Source organism: Vanessa atalanta, chromosome 29, assembly GCF_905147765.1.
Source record: "Vanessa atalanta chromosome 29, ilVanAtal1.2, whole genome shotgun sequence".
Taxonomy (NCBI): Eukaryota; Metazoa; Arthropoda; class Insecta; order Lepidoptera; family Nymphalidae; genus Vanessa; species Vanessa atalanta.
This window is the reverse complement of record NC_061899.1, coordinates 362028-384595: the sequence shown is the minus strand read 5'-3', so window position 1 is coordinate 384595 and position 22568 is coordinate 362028. Positions and strand designations below refer to the sequence as shown.

Below are 22568 nucleotides of genomic sequence, written 5' to 3'. Positions count from 1 at the left end.
TCTGTACCGATAAATAACATACGTAGGTTGTTTAACGTAAAATATTTGACATAAGTAACTTTCCCTTTTTCGAAAACGAACTTGGCATTGAATCTCCTTGGCAATGATTTTGAACTTGGCCTGTTTTATTTTCGATTTTAAATTGTTGCCAAACACACTGCGTTTTGAATACAAAGCGATTGGCATCTAGCCTCCGCTAATACACATACTAAGCAGATTTTATATACTATTTGTTGTATGCTAGTCTTAATCTTAGTGGGATTCTGGAGTCCAAGGCTGCTCAGGATTCAGCCAACATATCTACGATGGTCTCATCTCCTATCTCTTGAAGGGACATAAATGAAATGGTTGACAACGAATTAAATTAATGTCACCCGAGTCGTAGTTATTATTATATTAACATAAATATCAATATATAAAACTTCCTGTATTTAAAAAGATTTGAAAGCAATAGGAACTAATAACTTACAATAAAATTCGTCAACCGTTCATGTTGAGCCCTGAGGATATCGAGCGGTATTTTCATCTCAATGTGCTGGTATAGGAAGGGAGGTCATATTATAATGGATTTGCAATTATTATTGCTAGTATAGAACGGCCTACGAGTTATTGAATTAATGTTTGTATATTGCGAGAATGAAAACAACTGTCAGTCATTACTTAACTACTTTCTTTTTTATTAAAAATAAAATCGTCATTTCAATTTATATCTTGGTCTTTATTCTTAATGAAAAAAAAGTAATAAAATTGTTAATGACACTTAAAAAATAAATAATGTAATCGAAATCCTATTTCGCAAACGAAATTATTTTTGTTTTAATTATTATGAAAATATCGGCACCTACTTGAAGTAATTTAAAAAAAAATATATTTTGTTAAATTGTTTACGATGCTTCATTTGATTATCAAATAAACAATAAAAACTTACCACAGATTCAGAAAATACATAATATAGAGTAATTACCCTTTGTCATAAATTTAATGAATTACATTTGTAAAGCGAGCAAGAAAATCTCTCCCCAGATTAAAAAAAAAGTATAATTAAAATACAAAAAAGTAATAATATATATATTATCTATGTACAATAAAATAGTTCTATCTCTGTCTTATTTAATATCAAATAATTCTCACCGAGCCGAGTCAATGTTAAATCACTGTATTTTCAATGATATAACTTTATTCGATTATTTAAAAAGGTGTTTGTTAAGCCTTCATTCAGTTATGCAGTAGGCGCGGAGCGAGCCGCGTTTTCTCAATTAAAAAAAAAAAACAAGTAAATTTACGCGCGAAATCGTATAGTTACTTGTGTATCTGTGGTAATTAGAACTACGGATTATTTCGTGTTGTGCTTTTTTAATGGAGTGATTTAAATTTTTCTTATCTATTCCGATAATTATAGATTGGTAAGTTTAAAAAAAAAAATTATTAATTTAATTTTAAATAAATACTAGCTTAGAATTTAATTTATAAGGAATATAGTTTAATTGATAGCTCAACCTGGGAATGAAACGATCGTCTCCTGGATATTTCTTTTTAAATTGAATATTTGTAAACATTAAAATTGACAAAAAAAAATTAGACCCGCTGAGTTTCTTTCGCCGATTCTTTTTAGGTCAGGGTAGTTTCTTTTCCAAACCGGTGTTAGTTTAATTTGACAATCAATAAGTAAGTGTAACGCTTAAATATTGAATTCCTATTTGAATTGATTTGAATTTAGTCCGCGTTACTTGTTAAAAAATATTTTTATTATTAAACGTGTTATTGATATGATAAAAAGTACCATGAAACAAATTTGAAGTGTAACTACGAGTTTTTTAGTACAAAATCTTCATCGATATCGGTCCAGTAAGATCTGCTTGAAGCTAAATTTATTTTCCCCTGGATAACTTATCGATACTAGATGTCAATGTCATAATTAATTAAGATAATTAATGCAAAGCGACATACAGACGAATTACATTCGTTAATATAATATTAGTCTGATATAAGTAAAAATTGTTCTTTTTTAATATTTACATGTATACTGGGAACTCGCCCCGGTTTGCTTGGGTACAATATACGAATAATATTATTATAATAAAACAATGAATACTCTATCGTACTCAGAATTAATGTAGCTTTCTACCATATACATTTTTTAATTATTTGTAAAATGTACGAACGCTATAAAACGCTATAAAAATTTGTTTGTTTATGTGTAGGGGGCAATAAGATCAATAGTTCCGATTACCCCCCTACCTATAAACAAACAAATTTACGTCTATAATATTAGTATAGATTCATTAAATGATTTTATTACTTTACTAAGAGGTACTTTTATTTATATTTAAAATTAAGATCAAAAGTTTATTTAACAAGTATATGTCGTATAATGTCGTGTAGATATATATATATGTTTATTATTACTCAAACAAACATTTAAATAAATAATAAAAAGTCTTTCAAATATAGCTTTATGAATAATGATTATTCTAAAACTCTGGTACAGATTTTTATTTGTATACAACATCCTAAGCAACAATATCAATGAAATCCATTCAAATTCATCCCTTATTTAACCCCTGGGCTATGAATTTCCTCTTAAAACATTTTTAATCATAAACATACGTATTAACAGTTATTTTCATATTCTTAATATAAAATGATCAATTTCCATACAAACATTTACCCCCTGTTTAACCCCCTTAGGGGATGAGATTTTAAAACTCATTTCTTAATGCTCAATATTATAACAGGAACTCTTTATACGAAAAACACTTCAAATTATATCCAGAACAGTTTAGGCTCATGTATCGTACGTTCATAAAAAAAATCTCCTCGAAATGTTAGCCCAACATTGAGACATATACAATTTTACTTCTTACCTTGTAATAATTATCTGTGTTATTTTATAACATGTCAAATATTCTAATAAATATAAATAAATATTGGACAACATCACATACATTACTCTGATCCCAATGTAAGTAGCTAAAGCACTTGTGTTATGGAAAATCAGAAGTAACGCCGGTACCACAAACACAGACCCAAGACAACAATCAACGATCAATTAAAAAAAAAAACATATTCACAAGTCGATATAAAGCGAGTTCTAACAGAATTGTTCTTGCAGAGGAAATTATATGTAGGCAATCGAAACGCTTCAGTTACTATATTGGTGTAGTTAATAAACTTAGGTACTAGATATGGGTCCCGGCTTCGCACGAGTAGAATAAGGTCTACACAAAACGTTTGTATTGTAATATATCTAACTCTATTTGTTACGCGGCCAGTAATGCTGGCGGCATGATTTTCATATTTGAGACGAACTAATTAACTAATGAATCTCTCCTGACTTCGTCCATTTGTGAAAACGTCGGATATTTTTTGGGTTTATCACGTACAAACAGGGAGACCTCAATAATATTTGTAAGTATGTAGTTCTTATATATATATATTTTTATGACGTAGTTAGGTGGTTAGGTAATGAGTGGGTGGTACCCAAATGGCCTGGCACAATGATCCTATCGAGTAAATACTTGTAGGGTGCCATAGTGAAACTTCCACGTCGTTAAAAAAAGATAATGTCTAATTCAAAGTATACTTTATTAAAGTACGCTCTTAGTAGCACTTTAAATCATTATCATCAGTCATTTTACAAGGTTAACCTTACCATCAAGCTCCCATTTCGGAATCTTGAGTACTGAGAACTCGTAAGAAACTCAGTAGTTACTCTTTTTCATTTAAAATAATTACCAGTAATAAGTATATTCAATTATACTTGTACGTAATGATGGTGTTGAGGCCATTTTAGATTAAACACGATAAACTAAAGACAATTGGAAAACACTTATACGTTTCGTGTATAAAGTCAGTTATTATTTAGAACAGAAATTCAGAACGCACCCGTAAACGTCAAATATACTTTATTCGAGTAGGCTTTTACAAGCACTTTTGAATCATTTAACAAACTATATTAAGTGAAGCTACCGCCGGTTCGGAATGGCCGCCCGTTGAACTGTTACATGACATTGAATTTCACGGATTTAATACCGAAATATCTCGATTATACGAATTTTACTGATATACATATGTTGTCGTATAAAAAAACATTATTTTTAAACGATCTATGATTGTTGATCGGTTTCGATCGGGTCTATCGTAGACCTGCACGAAATTATGAATATAGATTGTATAATGACCTTCGTACATATAATATAGTTACAAATTAAAATAATTATAATAAGCTAAAGAAAATGTACAAAGGTCATATTGCTAAAAGCGATCTCCAGACAAACTTTGGGCACAGGACTAGTTAGGGTACACGCTTTTAATTTAAATAATTCACATGACTGTAGTGTACATAGATCTGTTATTACATAATTAGAAAATGAAAATAATAATTTAAAAAAATATTGTAATGGCGGCCAACAGACTTTTTCCTTCTATGACAGGTCGCTAGATATTCGGACAGCTAAGCGATAGACGAGTACCGCCAACCGTCATCCTCATATATCCGGTCGCAGTGTTGCTATTTGTGACTTTAATTTTCTTCTAACAATATTTTATCTGTGTATTTATGTATCTGTCATCTCGAATGACAAACATCGCGAAAGCGCGGGAAAATGAGATATATAAAAATGTCGCACGTGACATTAGCGAAATAATCTGTGCCCTCTTGGCACAAATAAAAGCCAAAATTAAAAAATATATATAAAAAAAAATGGGCGCGCGGTGAAGATGGTATGTGTGCACAGCGAGCTGATATTTTAATATAATATCTATTTAATGTAACTTTTAAATCAACATGTGAATATTACAATGACAAAGGTGAATTTCATATTCACATAATATTAAACGATGTTAGCTAAAATTTTTTAAACACAATTGTGTTTAAATCAAGAAACAATAGATGTTGTTCCGTTTTGGAGGGTCAGTGAGTCGGTGTAATTACTCGAGACACGTTAAATGTTGGTTCGCAAGGCTGGCAACACTCATGCATGACTAATGCTACCAGTGTTTGATTAGTCCCCGAGGTCCAGATTGTTATTAATATTTAATTTATTAAACATACGTGCAAAATAATATGTTAAAGTTATCTATTTTAATTTATAATAATATTAAACACTTTAGTAATACTCTGAGGACATTTCATAACATATAGAATATAATTTGACAACCATCAATGAATTTTATTGTTCATAAGTTTATATAGTGTTTATATACTCTCGTGATTGAAAGAAAATCTATATTATAAAATTCAAGTCCATTAAAAAAAATCATTACGTACATTTTTTAAGCCTTATCGCATTTATAATATAAGTATATATAAATTCACATACTATTTAATGTTCAGCTGCCGATCCAGATATATTACGTAAGAAGGAACTCGAGACACCACAGAACACTAATATGGAATATCAGAATTATATCACATTCGTAATTGACTACTAGTATTATAAAGATCCAGGTGTCAAAATGGCGTATCACCGTAAGTCGGATGTCATTTCACGATATACGAAGTGGATTAAACACAGCTGGTTCCAGTTTCGTTATGAAATAGGAATTTTAACAGAAGAATCAATATTAACGAAGTCTTAATAATATTTTATATATATAAAGAGATAAAAAGTAATAAATAGCTTACTTTTTTCCGTCAATTTTGCCTTTGAATGGTACTTATGAATCTCTAATCAAAAAAATACCACCAACATCTAATATCATGCACTTAAGAGGAAGTAAAGCATATAATAAAAAAAAAAAAAACTAAAATATTTATGAAAGATTTAAAAAAAAAAAAAAGTTTAGTCTGACTTCAATGATGACATTGTTATTCAAATAGACTGATACAGTTCTACCGTGAAAACCGGCAAGAAACTCAGTCACATTTTTCTTCATTAAATCCAATTTATAACAATGTCAATAAAACACGACTTGGACTTAAACTTACACTAAAATTACATCAATTCCATTATATAATCTGTCCGTAATAGAGTTATTAGTTTTTTTACAACGACAAATGGTTGGTAACAAGAAACAGTGTTACAAGGTCGGATGGATGCGGCATACAACATGTATAACAACAGTGTTCCTTACCGAGCTGAGTAACATGTCGATAAAAAAGTGCTTTTACGCCTATTTGAATAAAGAATAATTTGATTTGAATTTTAATTTCTAGACAAACATTTCAATATAAAATATTAATAGTACGCTGTCTTCGTTTCCTTGGTCGAGTTGCTGATGCTCGATTGATGGTTGATTCTTAATAAAAAAACCCTTAGTCAGCTATTACTTCTCTGGTAAAACCATCCATAATAATAATAAATAATAATAAATAAATATTGGACAACATCACGTACATTACTCTGATCCCAATGTAAGTAGCTAAAGCACTTGTGTTATGGATATCAGAAGTAACGACGGTACCACAAACATCCAGACCCAAGACAACATAGAAAGTTAATGAACTTTTTCTACATCGACTCGGCCGGGAATCGAACCCGGGACCTCGGAGTATGCGTACCCATGAAAATCGGTGTACACACTACTCGACCACGGAGGTCGACAAGGTCTATAAGAATATAGAATACGGTATATTCCAATCTTAAGAAAGAATAAAGATAAACAAACCTTAGATTTACGTATTCCATGCAATTTGCTAGTAACTCAGCTATATTGTACACTACTAACGATTCTTGATTAATATATATTTACAACACTACCCTACATAACTACTTATATCCACTTTAATATTACTTCCAAAGTTATAATAGCTTCTTCGATATTCAAAACGCAATTTTTTCGCAAATCTATAATGAAAGTCATAGATTAATTAAGCTCGACCAATGATATCGCGTCAATTTGATGTAAAATATTGTTTATTTGACTTTTGTCCAGTCATGATTGGATTTGGTTTATAATAATGTAATTGCTTGATAACATACCCAGTGTTAGGCAATGACCTTATCACCTGCCCATGAATACAATCAGCTCATCCACGACAAAACATGTATCAAAATGACGTCACATTGTTTCAATTCAAAGTGTCACTTGATAAATAAAAAAACAAAACGAAGAATTTAAAAAGCAAAATATTACTAACAGTATTTAAAACGGGATATTTACCATGTTTTTTATTTTTATTTGTTGGAGCTCGATATTTCGACATTATCTACGAGAATAGTCTCGTGAACAAGATATTCGTAGATAATGTCGAAATATCGAGCTCCAACAAATAAAAAACATGGTAAATATCCCGTTTTAAATACTGTTAGTAATAAAAATAACCATGTTAATTAAAAAAAAAAAGCAAAATATTATTTAAAATATTCCGTCAAACATAGTAATTGTTCAAATCAAATCTTAATATAGCTTAATTAATTATAATCAGTGAATAATTATAACACCTCCGAGTTATTACGAATCAATGGATGCGGCTTCGTGATTACTTTTTATTGAGGTCATTGTTAGCATAAGAGAATTGCGAGTTACACGATTTTAACACTTAACACGTAACGATAAGGGTTCGTACTTTAACTCGATCGCATCTTAAAACTAGAACTAGGTTAGTACTAGAGTCTATGACCTCGATAATCGGTGATTCATCTCGATTAACTATTTTATTTTTGTCGATAGTGCATATCGATTGACTAAAAAAAATGGTAGGTTACACTAAAACGTATAGAAGTTATACAATAATTGTATACGGGAATTGGGTGGCAATTCTTCTAAGTTATGGTTGTAATATTCTATTCCGATTCAAGTTAAAATAGAATTTTTGCTTTAGACCTTTTTTCAGGATACTGTTGGGGCAAGGTATCCGCTTCTATAATAAAATTCCGCAGACATTTTTAACTTTGCCGTTTCATAGATTCAAGTCATTTGTAAAAAATACATTGGTAAAGAAGGCATATTATTCGATACAAGATTATAATGAAGATAAAAAAGCGCGGAGTTAATGCTTGTTGACTTCCAGGCAGGAGACATAACATACATATATAATTGTATTTAACTAACATGACTGTATTTTTAGATGTTGAAAAAGAGTAACTACTGAGTTTTTTACCGGTTCTTCTCGGTAGAATATACATTCCAAACCGGTAGTAGCTTTACTTTGAATAGTTTGTTAAATGACGATTCAAAAGTGCTTGTAAAAGCCTACTTGAATAAAGTATATTTTGATTCGATTTGATATGATAGCCGCGCTTTTATAGTGCATCACCTAATACATTTAGCATACAAACCGGGTCTAACAACGAGCATATATCTAATATGAAGTGACTCTCAATGTTTAACAATTGATTTATCCTTTTTCAGCATCAACGTATTCAGGATACCTTTAGAAATTCCCAATAAAGACATTCGTAATATTAATTATTAAATATTATCTATACATATAATAAGATTGGAGTGTCTGTTTGTAATATTAAAATAACCGCTTTTTAGTAAATGCATATCTATATATTATATATACGGTACATATACCAAAATATATTTTTTTATAATTTTTATCCATCTCTCTGTTCGCTCTCTGGAACGGCTGGACCGATTTTGTTGGGACTTTCACTAGGAGATACCTTTTTTTATGGCATTGGTTGGCGGACGAGCATATGGGTAAGTGGTCACCACCGCCCATAGACAAAGGCGCTGTAAGAAATATTAACCATTCCTTACATCACCCATGCGCTACCAACCTTAGGAACTAAGATGTTATGTCCCTTGTGCCTGTGATTACACTGGCTCACCCACCCTTCTAATCGGAACACAACAATACAGAGTAGTGTTATTTGGCAGTAGAATATCTGATGAGTGAAAAAGAAAAAGCTGATGTAATAAGGAGTAACTTAGGCCTATTTAGTTTTATTTTAGAATTATATATAAAATGATAATAATGTCGCGCTGCAATGTCTTAATATCACAAAAGCTGATTAATACAGACTTAATAAGTTATAGGAAGATCTGCGAACTGAACGAATAATTTATTTGTTAATTTCAAACGCGCACGAAGTCGCGGGCGCAACTAGTTTGTAATATTATTACAAATAATATTTTCTGTATATAAACAGCTGTTTCTATAAAGTTAATTTAATTTGACAAACTGTGAACGTTGTAAGACATTCTGTAGTATATTTAGTCGCAGCATTGCATCCGTGCGAAGCCGGGGCGGGTCGCTAGTAATATTTTAAATAATAAATATTGGACAACATCACGTACATTACTCTGATCCCAATGTAAGTAGCTAAAGCACTTGTGTTATGGAAATCAGAAGTAACGACGGTACCACAAACACTCAGACCCAAGACAACATAGAAAACTAATGAATTTTTTCTACATCGACTCGGCCGGTAATCGAACCCGGGACCTCGGAGTGGCGTACCCATGAAAAACGGTGTACACACTATTCGACCACGGAGGTCGTCAAAAAAGCTGAAATTAGGTACACTTGTTTATTATATAGCGTAAGCATCCTCTAGGAAGTATTGTATAAATCAACGCTGTCCACTTATATATACTGTGTATCTTAACGTCTGTATTATATATACAGACGTTAAGATACACTTTTGTATCTTAACGTCTAAAAAATATAAAAAACCTCTATAAATTTAAATCAATGTTTTTTTTTTGACATGAGCTTTATATTTTTAATAGGTCAAGTTCAAATTAACTGTGGTATCTTATACTTATTCTAAGTTTTACCTCGGCTGAGTTACACGGTGAACGTGCGACATTTCGAAATTAAATCCTTGAATATTGCGTACACTTGATTTATGACCGTATTAGGATGCGTATACACGGACAGCCCTGAACTCTCCCCTCCACTGATTATGGGACTTAGTTGAGTGTCATTTCGTGCACATATTTAAGCGCTATACATATGTTTTTCATTATTATATAACTATGACAGTATATAATAAGTATCAATGTTATTTTAATGTACTTTTTAGGACATTTAATCAATTAATGTTAATTATTCCGAACCGATGGTAGCTTTACTTAATATAGTTTGTTAAATAACGATTCAAAAGTAGTTGTTAATGCCTACTTGAATAAAGTATATTTTGATTTGATTTGATTTATAGTTTGGGTAGCCGATGCATTCTAGATGTTTTCGTCAAGAAATACAGTAGCAGGTCGAAGGTTGGAAGTTGCCAAGTTAATATACACTAACCAGCAGTATATCGGCTTGGTGGCGAAATCGAATCTTGTAATGGGAGAGGAGGATTTAGCTCAGCAAAGGGCATTCACAGGTTGTTATTTTACTTTAAGTTAATGTGTTCCGAGTTCCGAGTATGAACTTCGAGAAACTAGACGTTCCGCACGCAAGCCAGGCTATCTAGGCTAACGTTGGCTATTAGTTGAAAACTGTCCCCGGACGGATTAAGTTCAGGCGTAGAATTTACGTGCTTTTGACTCACGGGAATATCAGCTTACAGACACTGTAAGACTCCAGACTCCAGGAATGACTCGGAAAGCATATTTAGTATAAAAGCGTTTAAATGCTCCACTGCCGAGCAAAGGCCAGATTAAAAACAAGGTTTCGGGCTGACTCCACCCAGCTGATCCAACACGGATTGGCGTATATTAACTTGTCAATATCCAAACTTCGTTATGCTATTGTATCTCTTGATATATGACCTTATATTGGGGTACCTTGGGTTTGAACCCAAGAACTCGATCCGAGGCCTGATTTACAACAGATCAACGAAGTATATAGTCATTAAATTGTTAAACGACCTCGTCTGTATATATTATTTTGCAAAGATTGATTATTTTAATTAACTTGACAAGGTTATGGTAATGTTTGTCGTATATTTGACTAATCAATCCTTTATCTAAGCTCTATAATATAACATTTAGGGTGAAAGAGATAGGCAGTGGACACTAGCTATCTCTTTCTGGTTTAAGTGACGGTGTTACTACAAGATCAAGACGTTCATAGTTCCAAAGATTAATGGCGTATTGGTGATGTTCTTCATAGGCGTTCTCTTCAAACTCAAACTCAAATTCCTTTATTCAATATAGAAGCATCACACTTACTTATTGATTGTCAAATTAAACGCTACCACCGGTTCGGAAAAGGAAACACCCTGACCTGAGAAGAACCGGCGAAAGAAACCCAGAGGGTCTTTTATTTTTTTGTCAATATAATTAAATACATCTATTGAAAATGAAAAGAAATAGCCAGGAGGCGATCGTTTCATTCCCAAGGTGTGCTATCAATCATAAACTCACTAATTATATAGTAACATTTCGCACACAAGCGTTCCTTAACATTTTATTTATTTGGCAACAGAAACAATTTGAACGCTTTCTGGGATCCTGTTGTAGAACCGTATATTGCCCCACAAAAGAGTTACTGTCTCTATGCAGTCGAGTAACAGGAGTAACAAGTTTGTCTTTGTTCCTTGTACCAATGTTATGAGAATCACATTTTCTCATAAAAACATGAATATTTATCCGTTTATACAAAACATTACAGAATATATATTCAGAGCAACAGTTAATGTCATGGTATCTTTAAATTTATACCTTAATGATTGACCCTTTTCTGCAGCACAAATATAGTATGGATTTTACATTTTTTTCATCAATGATTAGGCAACGTATTCATTAAAGAATATCGTGTCTTTGAAAATTGTCGTGTCGTTGCATTGTTTGTGATATTTTTCCATCTCGGACAGTTATTGGGAGGCCAATCATGAGAGTCGTTACCTGGTCAACAGCGACTAGGTATTCGGCAATCTTTTACCTTCCACTTTGCCCTCCACAACCAACAAAAGTTGGTTATGGTAACCAACTTTTGTTGGTTGTGGAGGGCAAAGTGGCAAAGCGTCAATCAGATATTGACGACGAGTAATGTGACCGAAATATTGTACAATTTTACGGTTACTTAGCGTGATGTAAGGGATAAGCTTATCATAATAGACTGGCATCTCATTTCAAATTAAAAAAAAAAAAGTTCATTCCAAAATACTAACAATTTTCAGCAGAAATAATGCCCTCGTTTGACGACCTCCGTGTTCGAGTAGTCTGTACACCGGTCTTCATGGGTACGCCACTCCGAGGTCCCGGTCTCGATTCCCGGCCGAGTCGATGTAGAAAAAGTTCATTAGTTTTCTATGTCGTCTTACGTCTGGGTGTTTGTGGTACCGTTACTTCTGACTTTCCATAGCACAAGTGCTTTAGCTACGTACATTGGGATGATGTAATGTATGTGATGTTGTCCAACATTTAAAAAAAAACAAAAACTTCCGTTATTCAGTTCTTAAAAAAGTATATTTCAACAAAAATATATTGATTCAATCAAATTAAAATACTGAATTAATTTCAACTGGTTCGGAATGTAGAGCAGTTACCTTATACAATCTAGCCAGTTTATAACTAGTCTTAAGATAGTTGAATATACAGATATCCCGGAAAACGAAAGTTATCAAGGTTAACGCGAACGCACAGACAGACTCATAACTTGGTACAACGCTTCTAATTAACACTTACTGAATTAATTACATCAATAAATATAACACTTTCTATAACCTTTACTGTAAAGGAAATAAAGTTCAAAGTCGCTAAGCATTTGTCAATGTAACTTATGCCTTTCTTTAACGGATAGAGTATAGCCTTCAGGTTCAATAATTAAGGTTTTAAAATATTTTGCAATAAATTCGTAATCTATATAATATAATTTATTAATCCGAGATGGCTAGTTGGTTAAAACGATGACACTTAGCCTAAGCTTGCGGGTTCTGTCTTGGGTGTTTAATGAATTATATTTTATCGGTTTCAATTACAATTAAGGATTGTATTTAGCATTGTTTAAGTTACGATTATTAAATTATTTGGAATTATAAGAGGACAATCATTAGATTACATTACATTTGCAGTCTGTAAATATCCCACTGCTGAGCTAAGGCCTCCCTTTGAGGAGAAGGTTTGGAACATATTTCACCCAATGAGGGTTAGTGGAAAACACATGTGGCAGAATTTCGTTGAAATTTAACACATGCAGGTTTCCTCACGATGTTTTCCGTCAGCGTCAAAATTACATAATATTTTCGAACTATTTCCGTTAAATTATGTTAATATAAATTAAATTATTAATTCCTACTTTGGTTACAATTTCACGGTCCCCGCGTGGCATTAACCGGACGTTAGATACAGAATTAAATAACGTTACAGTCAAAACGATTGCAAACACGCGTAAATTATAAATGACCTTAAAAAGTATTTCTACGAATTCTAATCTGTATAACAAACGATAGTTTAATTTGAATTTTTTTCCAAAAAAATTCCAGGAGGTTGTCAAATATTTTTGACAACCTCCGTGGTCGAGTAGTGTGTACACCGGTTTTCATGTTTCAGGGTTCGATTCCCGGCCGAGTCGATGTAGAAAAAGATCATAAGTTTTCTATGTTGTTTCGGGTCTGGGTGTTTGTGGTACCGTCTTTACGTCTGATTTCCATAACACAAGTGCTTTAGTTACTTACAGTGGGATCAAACTAATGTATGTGATGTTGTCCTATATTTAAAAAATATTTATTTTATAAAAAAATAAAAATAACATTAAATATTAAACAAATGCATTTCCTGGTGAATTTATAATTCGCTCAAAATAATAAAAAAACCAACTTTAAATGAATTCAAATGAAATAGTTAATTATTATTTAAATATTCATGTATTTACATTTCAAAATGTTAAAAGTTTTTTAAAAACAGTAATATTATAACATGTAATTTTTAATTATAGCATTAATTATCATTTCCTTATGATTTAAAATCGGCCAAGACACCGCCGACCAAGATCTCGATGATGTCCTGCACCGGTGATTGTTTAATCGAATCTCCTAATAAATGAGTTTATTTTTTATATAAAGATACTTAGATTTAGGCACGTGTTCCAACACAGGACTGGTTAAGAACTGTGAATACTAACATCACTGTAAATCTGGTTATTTAGGAGAGTAACTATGCGAGTTTCTTGATGTGTTTTAATGGAGGCTTCAATTCAAAAAAGCACTACTTCTTGTATTGCTTCAAAAATGTAAAGTTTACTTGTATAAAATACATTTTTTTACATGAAATTACATTACATTAACAGCCTGTAAATTTCCCACTGCTGGGCTAAGGCTTCCTCTGCCTTTGAGGAGAAGTTTGCTCCAATGCGGGTTGGTGGAATATATATGTGGCAGAATTACGTTGAAATTCGACACATGCAGGTTTCCGAGCACGAGATGAATTATTAACAAGAATTAAGCACATGAAAATTTAGTAGTGCTTGCCTGGGTTCGAAACCGAAATCATCGGTTAAGATGCACGGGTTATACTGGGCCATCTCGGTGTGTAAAATACAAATGTTAATATAGTCTGCAAGGTATATAGCAAACGCGGGTTGGAATTAATTATCGTCGGTTATTTAATCACGAACAGAGACAGCTTTAACTTACAGTATGCTACACATATAACCAATTTCACAATTACACATAACGCTTATTTAGAACCCGTACAATGCAATCACGAATCAGTTTTCAAGTGGTTAACTTTGAATAGATGTCTTTTTTATTAGCCTTTTATTCTCTTAATAGGTTACAGCAAATTTGAACTTAAAAAATTAACTAGATAAAAAATTAAACCAATATATGTTTCTTGGTTATCATTTGTAGATCTGCTTGCCTTCCCAAAGGCCTCCTCCAACCTTTTCCATTCATCCCTTTCTGAGCCACTCTGTTCCACATGTCTTCTACCACTTCTCTGATGTCGTCATCTCACTTTCTCTGGGGTATCACCGTGTCACTCCTTTGCACCATCTGTGCCTCCTGCCCATCTCCATTTAAGTCTTTTGACTTTAATTGTTACAGCTATAGTTTTTGTTTTATTTCTAATGACAGTTATTCAATCTAACAGATGTTTACATTATGATAATACATATAATGCCGGTACCACACGACCCAACATTTCAAATTGACTTATAACTAGATGTTAATTTCTTAGCCTTAACTTCTTCTGCAGATTTATTGTTAGCAGCACGAGCAGTTGATTGGCGGGTTTCAGGTTACCCTCTTTGCAAAACCTCTGGTTCCCCAAGAATTTAGGGTCAATACCGATTCGTGCCTGAAATTTGTGGCTCAGCTTTGGGATTTTGTTTATGATTTGTATGGTTCTTCGAATTTTCAATTAAACATCAAATGTAGTTCTACAGACCTACACAATTTCGAGAGATGTAGATGTAGATAATAGTTCGGGAATGTCTGACAGTGAATCCTACCCAGATCTAAGGAGTTACATGAACAAAACAAAACAAATGATATATACACATCAGTGTATATATCACTGCAAAATTAAAATCAAAATATACTTTATTCAAGTAGGCTTTTACAAGCACTTTTGAACCGTCATTTAACAAACTATTTAAAGTAATGCTACCACCGGTTCGGAATGTAGATTCTACCGAGAAGAACCGGCAAGAAACTCAGTAATTACTCTTTTTCAACATCTAAAAATACATTCATGTTAGTTAAATACAATGATATATGTATGTTATGTCTCCTGCCTGGAAGTCAACAAGCATTAACTCCACGCTTTTTATCATCAATATATCTTGTATCGAATATTATGTCTTCTTTACCAATGTTTTTTATACAAATGACTGCAACGTCCATAGCGTCTGTTTTGTTCGTTCGAAAAGATTGGAGTCATGTTGGAATGTTGGAGAGTTGGACGATCGTGTGGAGCCGGCATAGAAATAAATTTATTTAGTATTAAAGTGGTCTTTATTTGAAGTGTATAATTTGTTTTATTGCTGTTAAAACCGTATTGTTTTGCATAGATATAAGCAATGTCGCTGATAAAAGTACCTATCAATTAAATAACAGCAATTATTTATTTTTTCTTATGGTAACACGAACATATCAAGTACTCCGTTCTTTTTTATACTACATCATAATTATAACAAAAACTTAAAAAATAAAACAAAATATCTCTACAAGTAATATAATATTTACTAATTTATATATAATAATATTATAATATAATAATATTTACTAATTTATTGATATAATACAATTTAAAATATTTAATTACTTTCAAGGTTAACCACAGATAACGTACAAAAAAATAATGTTGCCAATCATTAAATAATGATAAACTTCATATGTCAATAATGCGGAAGTATAATTTTGCATTAAAACTGAATACAGGAAGAGATACGTTAATGTTTTCTTACATTAATTATTTAAAAACTCTGTGTTTAAATTGTTCTAGTAAAATTAATTCGAATGAGGCTCTAATGTTATTATCCGTTAAAGAGAGATTAAGTCTGCGCAAACACTGCACTCCCTTTTGCACTTATAATCCGGTGGAATATTATTACAACACGTGCGAACTCCGAGCTCTTAAAAAATACTGGCAAGAAAAAACGAACATTATCGGCCAGACCTGGGGCCAATGAACTCAAATCAAATCAATTTTATTTAAGTAAAGTTCCCAATGAAGCGCTTTTGATCGTCGATATTTAAATACTATCACCGTTTCGGAAAGCGGCCTCCAACGAAGAAACGGCAAGAAACTCACATATTTGCTCTTTTCAACTAAACAGATTTACTAATTCTGTCAATTCAAAATCTGTAATTAACATAGCCATTAAATCAACTAGCAGCTCTGTGTACATGTTTGTACATTAAGGTTACGATTGGATACAATTGTTGTACATTAAGGGCTTTGTGCAATCTTGTCTGGATAAGTCTGTACCTTCCCAGACAAGCTTGCCCGAGTAGATTATCTGATTCATCAGATATTCCTTTACCAAACGGCAACGCTTAGCGATGTTGTATTTCGGGTGAATGAGCCAGTGTAAGTAGAGATCTAAGAGACATATCATCTTAGATTCAAAGGTTGGTTCGCATAGGCGATATAAGAAAAAAATCTTATGAAAGTTCGTGACCACAGACCGCTTGTGATGATTGTTGTAACTTGCCGCTAAATGGTACTAATGGTACTGTAGGCGACACCTTCCATATCCATCCATATCGATCACCAAGAATATTCGTATAATGCTTACAAGCTACATAAAGTCTTAATTAATAAGGGCTTACCTAGTATTTATGTCTTTAAAAGAAATTAATTGTAGTCATGTAAAAATATTTTAACTAAGTTATCTTTGTTACAGATATCAAGTCCAACTTACAATAGAGCACAGATTAAAGAGCATACAAGATGGCGCCACAAGAGCGAACTTCATGCTGCGAAGAGGACTCCCGCCAATCGGGGTCCATAGATAATAATCTTTCAAATATCGACCTATCAGGCAGTTTCGTCAACAAAGGCTTCACCAATGACAGTACAGATAACGTCGCCGCAAAGAACACAGATAACGAAGACAACAGGAAGAAAGTCACGGACTTTGATGATCTGTTACCATATGTTGGTGAATTCGGAATATATCAGAAGATATTGTTTCTTATGATGATACCGTTCGCTTTCTTCGTTTCATTCGTTTATTTCTCGCAAATCTTCATGACCATCGTACCGGAACAGCATTGGTGCTGGATTCCAGAGCTCGCCAATTTAACGGTGGAAGAGAGGTGAGTGCATTCAGTTTGATCATATTTAAACAAATTTGACCTTGACTTGATATGTCATTGGACGAGTTAATAATCTGTGGTATTCACTATGGATTCTAAAATATGGCATTTTGAATGACGGCGAAATGTTATCGTGGAGTAGAGTTGTAATATCAATAAAGATACATTAGTCAAAAGCTTTCGAAGAGTTTTTAAGAAATCACATGAAAAATGTAATTTAAAGTTTGTTTACTTCACTTGTCTTGCCATCGTAATAACATAAAAACATAAATCTACCAATTTGTCGGTACTACTTTATACTACAGGAACGAAATAAGTGTTGTTTTCAAATGTAATATATCGCACTAAAAACTGCCCAAAAATATCCAAGAATTTCAATCTAAAACGGATAAAGAGCTCTACGGTACTTTAAGCTAGACACTTGATTACTAGGCAGACAGCATTTAAGATTAAGTGCAACTTAAGGAACAAGGGACATAACATCTTAGCTCCCAAGATTAGCGGCGTATGGGTAATTTGAGGAATGGTTCATATTTCTTATAGCACCAATATCCTCTTGCTCATTAAAAAATAACAATTTAACGAGCTGAATGTTAGTACGTTTCGTGAAGGACTAATTATGGCTAGTAAGGTTGAACATAAAAGGCTATCCATGCTAATAATTAAATACGAGTAATTACGATGCACTAATGACGCATATGTGAGCAGACAGCAATTTATCAAAACGCTAATTTGAGTCCGACATTAACCGCTTAAAATCGTTTACACTAAAACCTTGAATCGTATTTGTAAATATATAATTCTTAAAAGATGGAATGTTATGTATCAAGTCATATAAAGTAAATAATTTAAAACGAGTGATACGCATGAGCGGAAATGGAGGAGTAGGTGACCTTAGAGATGGTCGGAGTGTGTGAGCAGAGATAAGAGGAATATAGGAGAATGGATGGAAAAGACATCCTGTGCCAACCCCAAATAGTTTGGGAGAAAGTCAGCGAAAGAAGGAGATAGAAATATGGCAACTCCCAGGTTTCCTGATATCTTGGAGTATAGTCGTATCCACTTCTAATACGATATGATATTCTACCATCAAACAGCAACACTTAGTATCGTTGTGTTCCGGTTAGATTAAGTCAGTATATCTGGCGCAAGGGTTTTAAGGTTTGTGGCAATTTGGTGTGATGTAAGGAATGGTTATTACTTCCTACAGCACCAATGGGCGATGGTGATCACTTAGCATTTCTATCATACAAAAGGAGTGTATTCCTCGAAGCTTTCGAAGATCCTGTCTCAGAATAAATCAGATTTTTTCGTCTTAATCATTCATCAAATATCAAAATAAATCAAAATATACTTTATTTACGTAGGTTCTTACTAGCACTTTTGAATCGTTACTTTACAGAATTTTATTACAGAATGTAGATACTTCTAACTAATGTTCCTTCCGAAGTTTAAATTACTCGGGTTCGAACCCACAATGGTCTCAATTAATTCTCTTGCTCTAACACCTGAATCGTCAGGGTTCGGCATAATGTTTGGGACACAGACAATGCGTTTGCACAATAAAGTTAGAATGTGTACGTCAAGGTGATGACGCATACGAAAAGTACGATATATTTATTCTATACTATTTGCCCGACCAGATTTTGTCCGTCTGGATTAAAAAAAAAAAAAACTACCCGATCGCAGCACCAACTACATGCCCAATATAAACCACTCACATTTCCCAAATACGCCCAAAAATTACATCGATATCGTTAAAACTGTTTCGGACGAGTTTTCTTATATACACACGTAGAGAAGGTTTATATATTAGCATTAGAATTTAATTTTATGTCAATCATCAATCAAATTATTCTTGATTGAAGTAGACTCGTAATAGGCATGCAGTATTCAGTCAAATATAAAACTAGCACCGATTCGGACACCAACAAGAAACTCAGTAGTTAGTCGTTTTTGATAATTATAATTAAATAGGTAACTTAATACATCATCATTTACTTCATACTATTTTATTATTTGAGCTATATGTATGACTAATTGTCGCCCGTGGCTGCGATCGCGTTTTAGAGATTGACATTAGATGTTAGGTATAAAATCACCAACGTCCTTCCTTGGAATTCGAGTTTGCAGTCAAGGGTTTGACTGTGAAAGAGCAACAGACAGACAGTTACATTTAAAATATAAAAATACATATAATCTATAACCGTAGATTTATATGAATTTATAATAGACAAACATAACTTACCTATTTAGTATATGTATGTGATTACAAAACACATTTGATCTTGAGATACTTAACCGTTGAAAGAATCTTTACAATGCTGATTATCTATAACAACGTCTCATTGATTATTGTATCATAAAATAATATTCGAATATTTATTTAAAGTAATGTAACATATATCCCACTGATGGGCTAAGGCCACCTTTTGAGGAGATGGTTTGAAGATTATTCCACCACTTCCATCTGGAACACATGTTCATTGCCTTGAAATTAAACACATGCAGGTTTTCTCAAGATGTTTTCCTTCGCCGAGCACGAGATGAATTATAAACACAAATTAAGCACATGAAAATTCATTGGTGCTTGCCTGGATCCAACTCGAAATCATCTGTAAAGATGTACGCGTTCTAATCCCTTGGCCTTGGGTCGATAGGTGTCCATCTCTCCTCGGTAAGACGTAACTGGGTCATGAGAAATTGTTGACGACTTTAGACCAAAACCATAAAATTTAAAATTTGTAATTTTATTTACATTAACTTAAATATGAAAACGGAGACAAAGGCGTTGACAAGAATATTAACCTTAGGAGCTAAGATGTTAAGTCCCTTGTGCTTGTAGTTACACTGGCTGACTCATATTTAAACCGAAACACAAAAATACTAAGTTTTGTTGTTAAAAATCAAAATACACTTTATTTAAGTTGGCTTTTACAAGCACTTTTTGAATCGTCATTTAACAAACTATTTAAAGCAAAGCTACCACCGGTTCGGTATGTAGATTCTACCGAGAAGAACCGGCAAGAAACACAGTAGTTAGTCTTTTTCAACATCTAAAAATACAGTCATGTTAGTTAAATACAATTATATATGTATGTTATGTCTCCTGCCTGGAAGTCAACAAGCATTTTTATCATCAATATAATCTTGTATCGAATAATATGCCTTCTTTACCAATGTACTTTTTACAATTGACTTGAATCTATGAAACGGCAAAATGTCTGCGGAATTTTATTATAGAAGCGGATACCGTGCCCCAAGAATGATTTATTGACTTCGCGGAGTCGGAAACTTGGCGTTCTAAGCTTACCCTTACTTCTTGTGCACATACAATGATTATCACTGATTTTATCACAGTGATCAATGCCACTGTGAATATTCATAAAATTGTTGTAAATATACTGTGACGCAACAGTCAGTATTCCTGTGTCAGTGGATTACAAGAGCTATATCGATTTAACAGACACACAGACAGACGCGGCTGAGTAATCCTTACTCGTTGTTCGATAGAATAAAATTGTTCTTACGTTATCTATAACAGTTCACAGCAAGATAAAAAAACGCGGAAGTTTTTTAAACTATTTATGTAATTTATGTATTTTTTATTGAATAAATAGACCTTGTGCTTGTATGCTGCTGAATACGTTTAAGCTTTTATTTACTTACGTATTAACATAAACAATTACAAATTATGATGAGCTAATAATGATATAATTTGTTGTACCCTGTACAAGATAGTTTGATCTTTTTGACAGATGTAAATTTTTCCGACTGACATAACTTTGCAATAACGAACAATTAATGATTTTGAAAATATTTAAAATAAATACATATAATACAAAAGTTCCTAAAGATTCAAGCGTTATCCGAAAATTTTAAAGACTTTTCTATTATATATTATTGCTTCAAAGTAAAATTTAAATAGAAACACTGAAAATAATAGACGCCTGTACAATGTTACATCGGTCGGACGGTAGGGACGCGAACAACAGGCAGTAACTGCTACAATTATCGATTACAAAAATCCTTATTAAACATCATTGTTAAGTTATTGTTACGAACGAGGGTCCTTTTGGGTGGGGTCTCTTTAGCTGGTATAACTCTTTTTAAAAAAAAAAGAATTCTAATTTAAATTACGCCTTCCACCGTTCCATCGACTGTTATATATGTTATATTTTCTGTTTCTCATCATAGTCTAAGAGCCAGTGGACAGCCAGGGCCAGCCATAAGGACAGCTAAGAAACTATTATATGGTCTGCTTGCACCTTAGAACCGAACTAAGTGTCTGCTTTTATAAATATACGTATATAATAATAGTTTAAATATTATATATAAATATAGGCTTTGCTGAAATTACGTAAATTTGTAACAAATTCAGGTACCTTTGAAATTATAAAAAATTTTGTAAGAACCTGAGTAAGTGTCTGCCATCTCTTTCTTACTGTCTCTTTCTAGTATACATACATGGGATTTATAAGAAAAAAATTATTTCTCACATTTAATGCTCATTGTATCTGTATACGTAAAATTATCTTCTTCATTTAAAATATCTTTGCTTTATTTAACGTTGTAAGGCTTCACGGGGTGGGTTGTAATATAATCACGAACTCACCGGTCGTTGCCGAGACGGCCATAGCAAAATTATTCAATAAGAACAACCCTACAAACGTTATGAACAATTTTGTTCTTTTTTTTTAAAAATAATTTTGTTTGTGTTCCTTAATCTGTCTGCCATTACTGTATCGTTGATAATTAAAATTTGTGAGAACTTGCTGGTACTCCTATAAATATAGATGAGTTTTTGTTAATTACTGGTTAATTGTATGAGACAGTTCAATTAATATTCCATTGTTTGTTTCATAGCCTTCGGAATGGAGATCTACGTTATTCGATTGGTTAAAAACATAGAATTCATATTCAATACAAATATTATCCTTAATCGTAAAACACCCAATGGATTGTATAATAGTACTTGAAGTACTGAGATGTTTGTTAGATTTATACGCGACCTTC

At 32.7% G+C, this 22568-nt stretch overlaps 1 protein-coding gene across 1 annotated transcript in view; it reads left to right on the top strand.

The window, feature by feature from the left end:
• Positions 1–1279: 1279 nt before the first annotated feature.
• LOC125074940 (organic cation transporter protein-like) overlaps positions 1280–22568 on the top strand; it is a 40577-nt gene continuing 19288 nt past the window's right edge. Inside the window, exons 1-2 of the mRNA XM_047686425.1 lie at positions 1280–1403; positions 17138–17552. Of these exons, the coding sequence (XP_047542381.1) occupies positions 17185–17552 (368 nt within the window). The 5' untranslated portion in view covers positions 1280–1403; positions 17138–17184. The remainder of the gene's footprint in view (positions 1404–17137; positions 17553–22568) is intronic.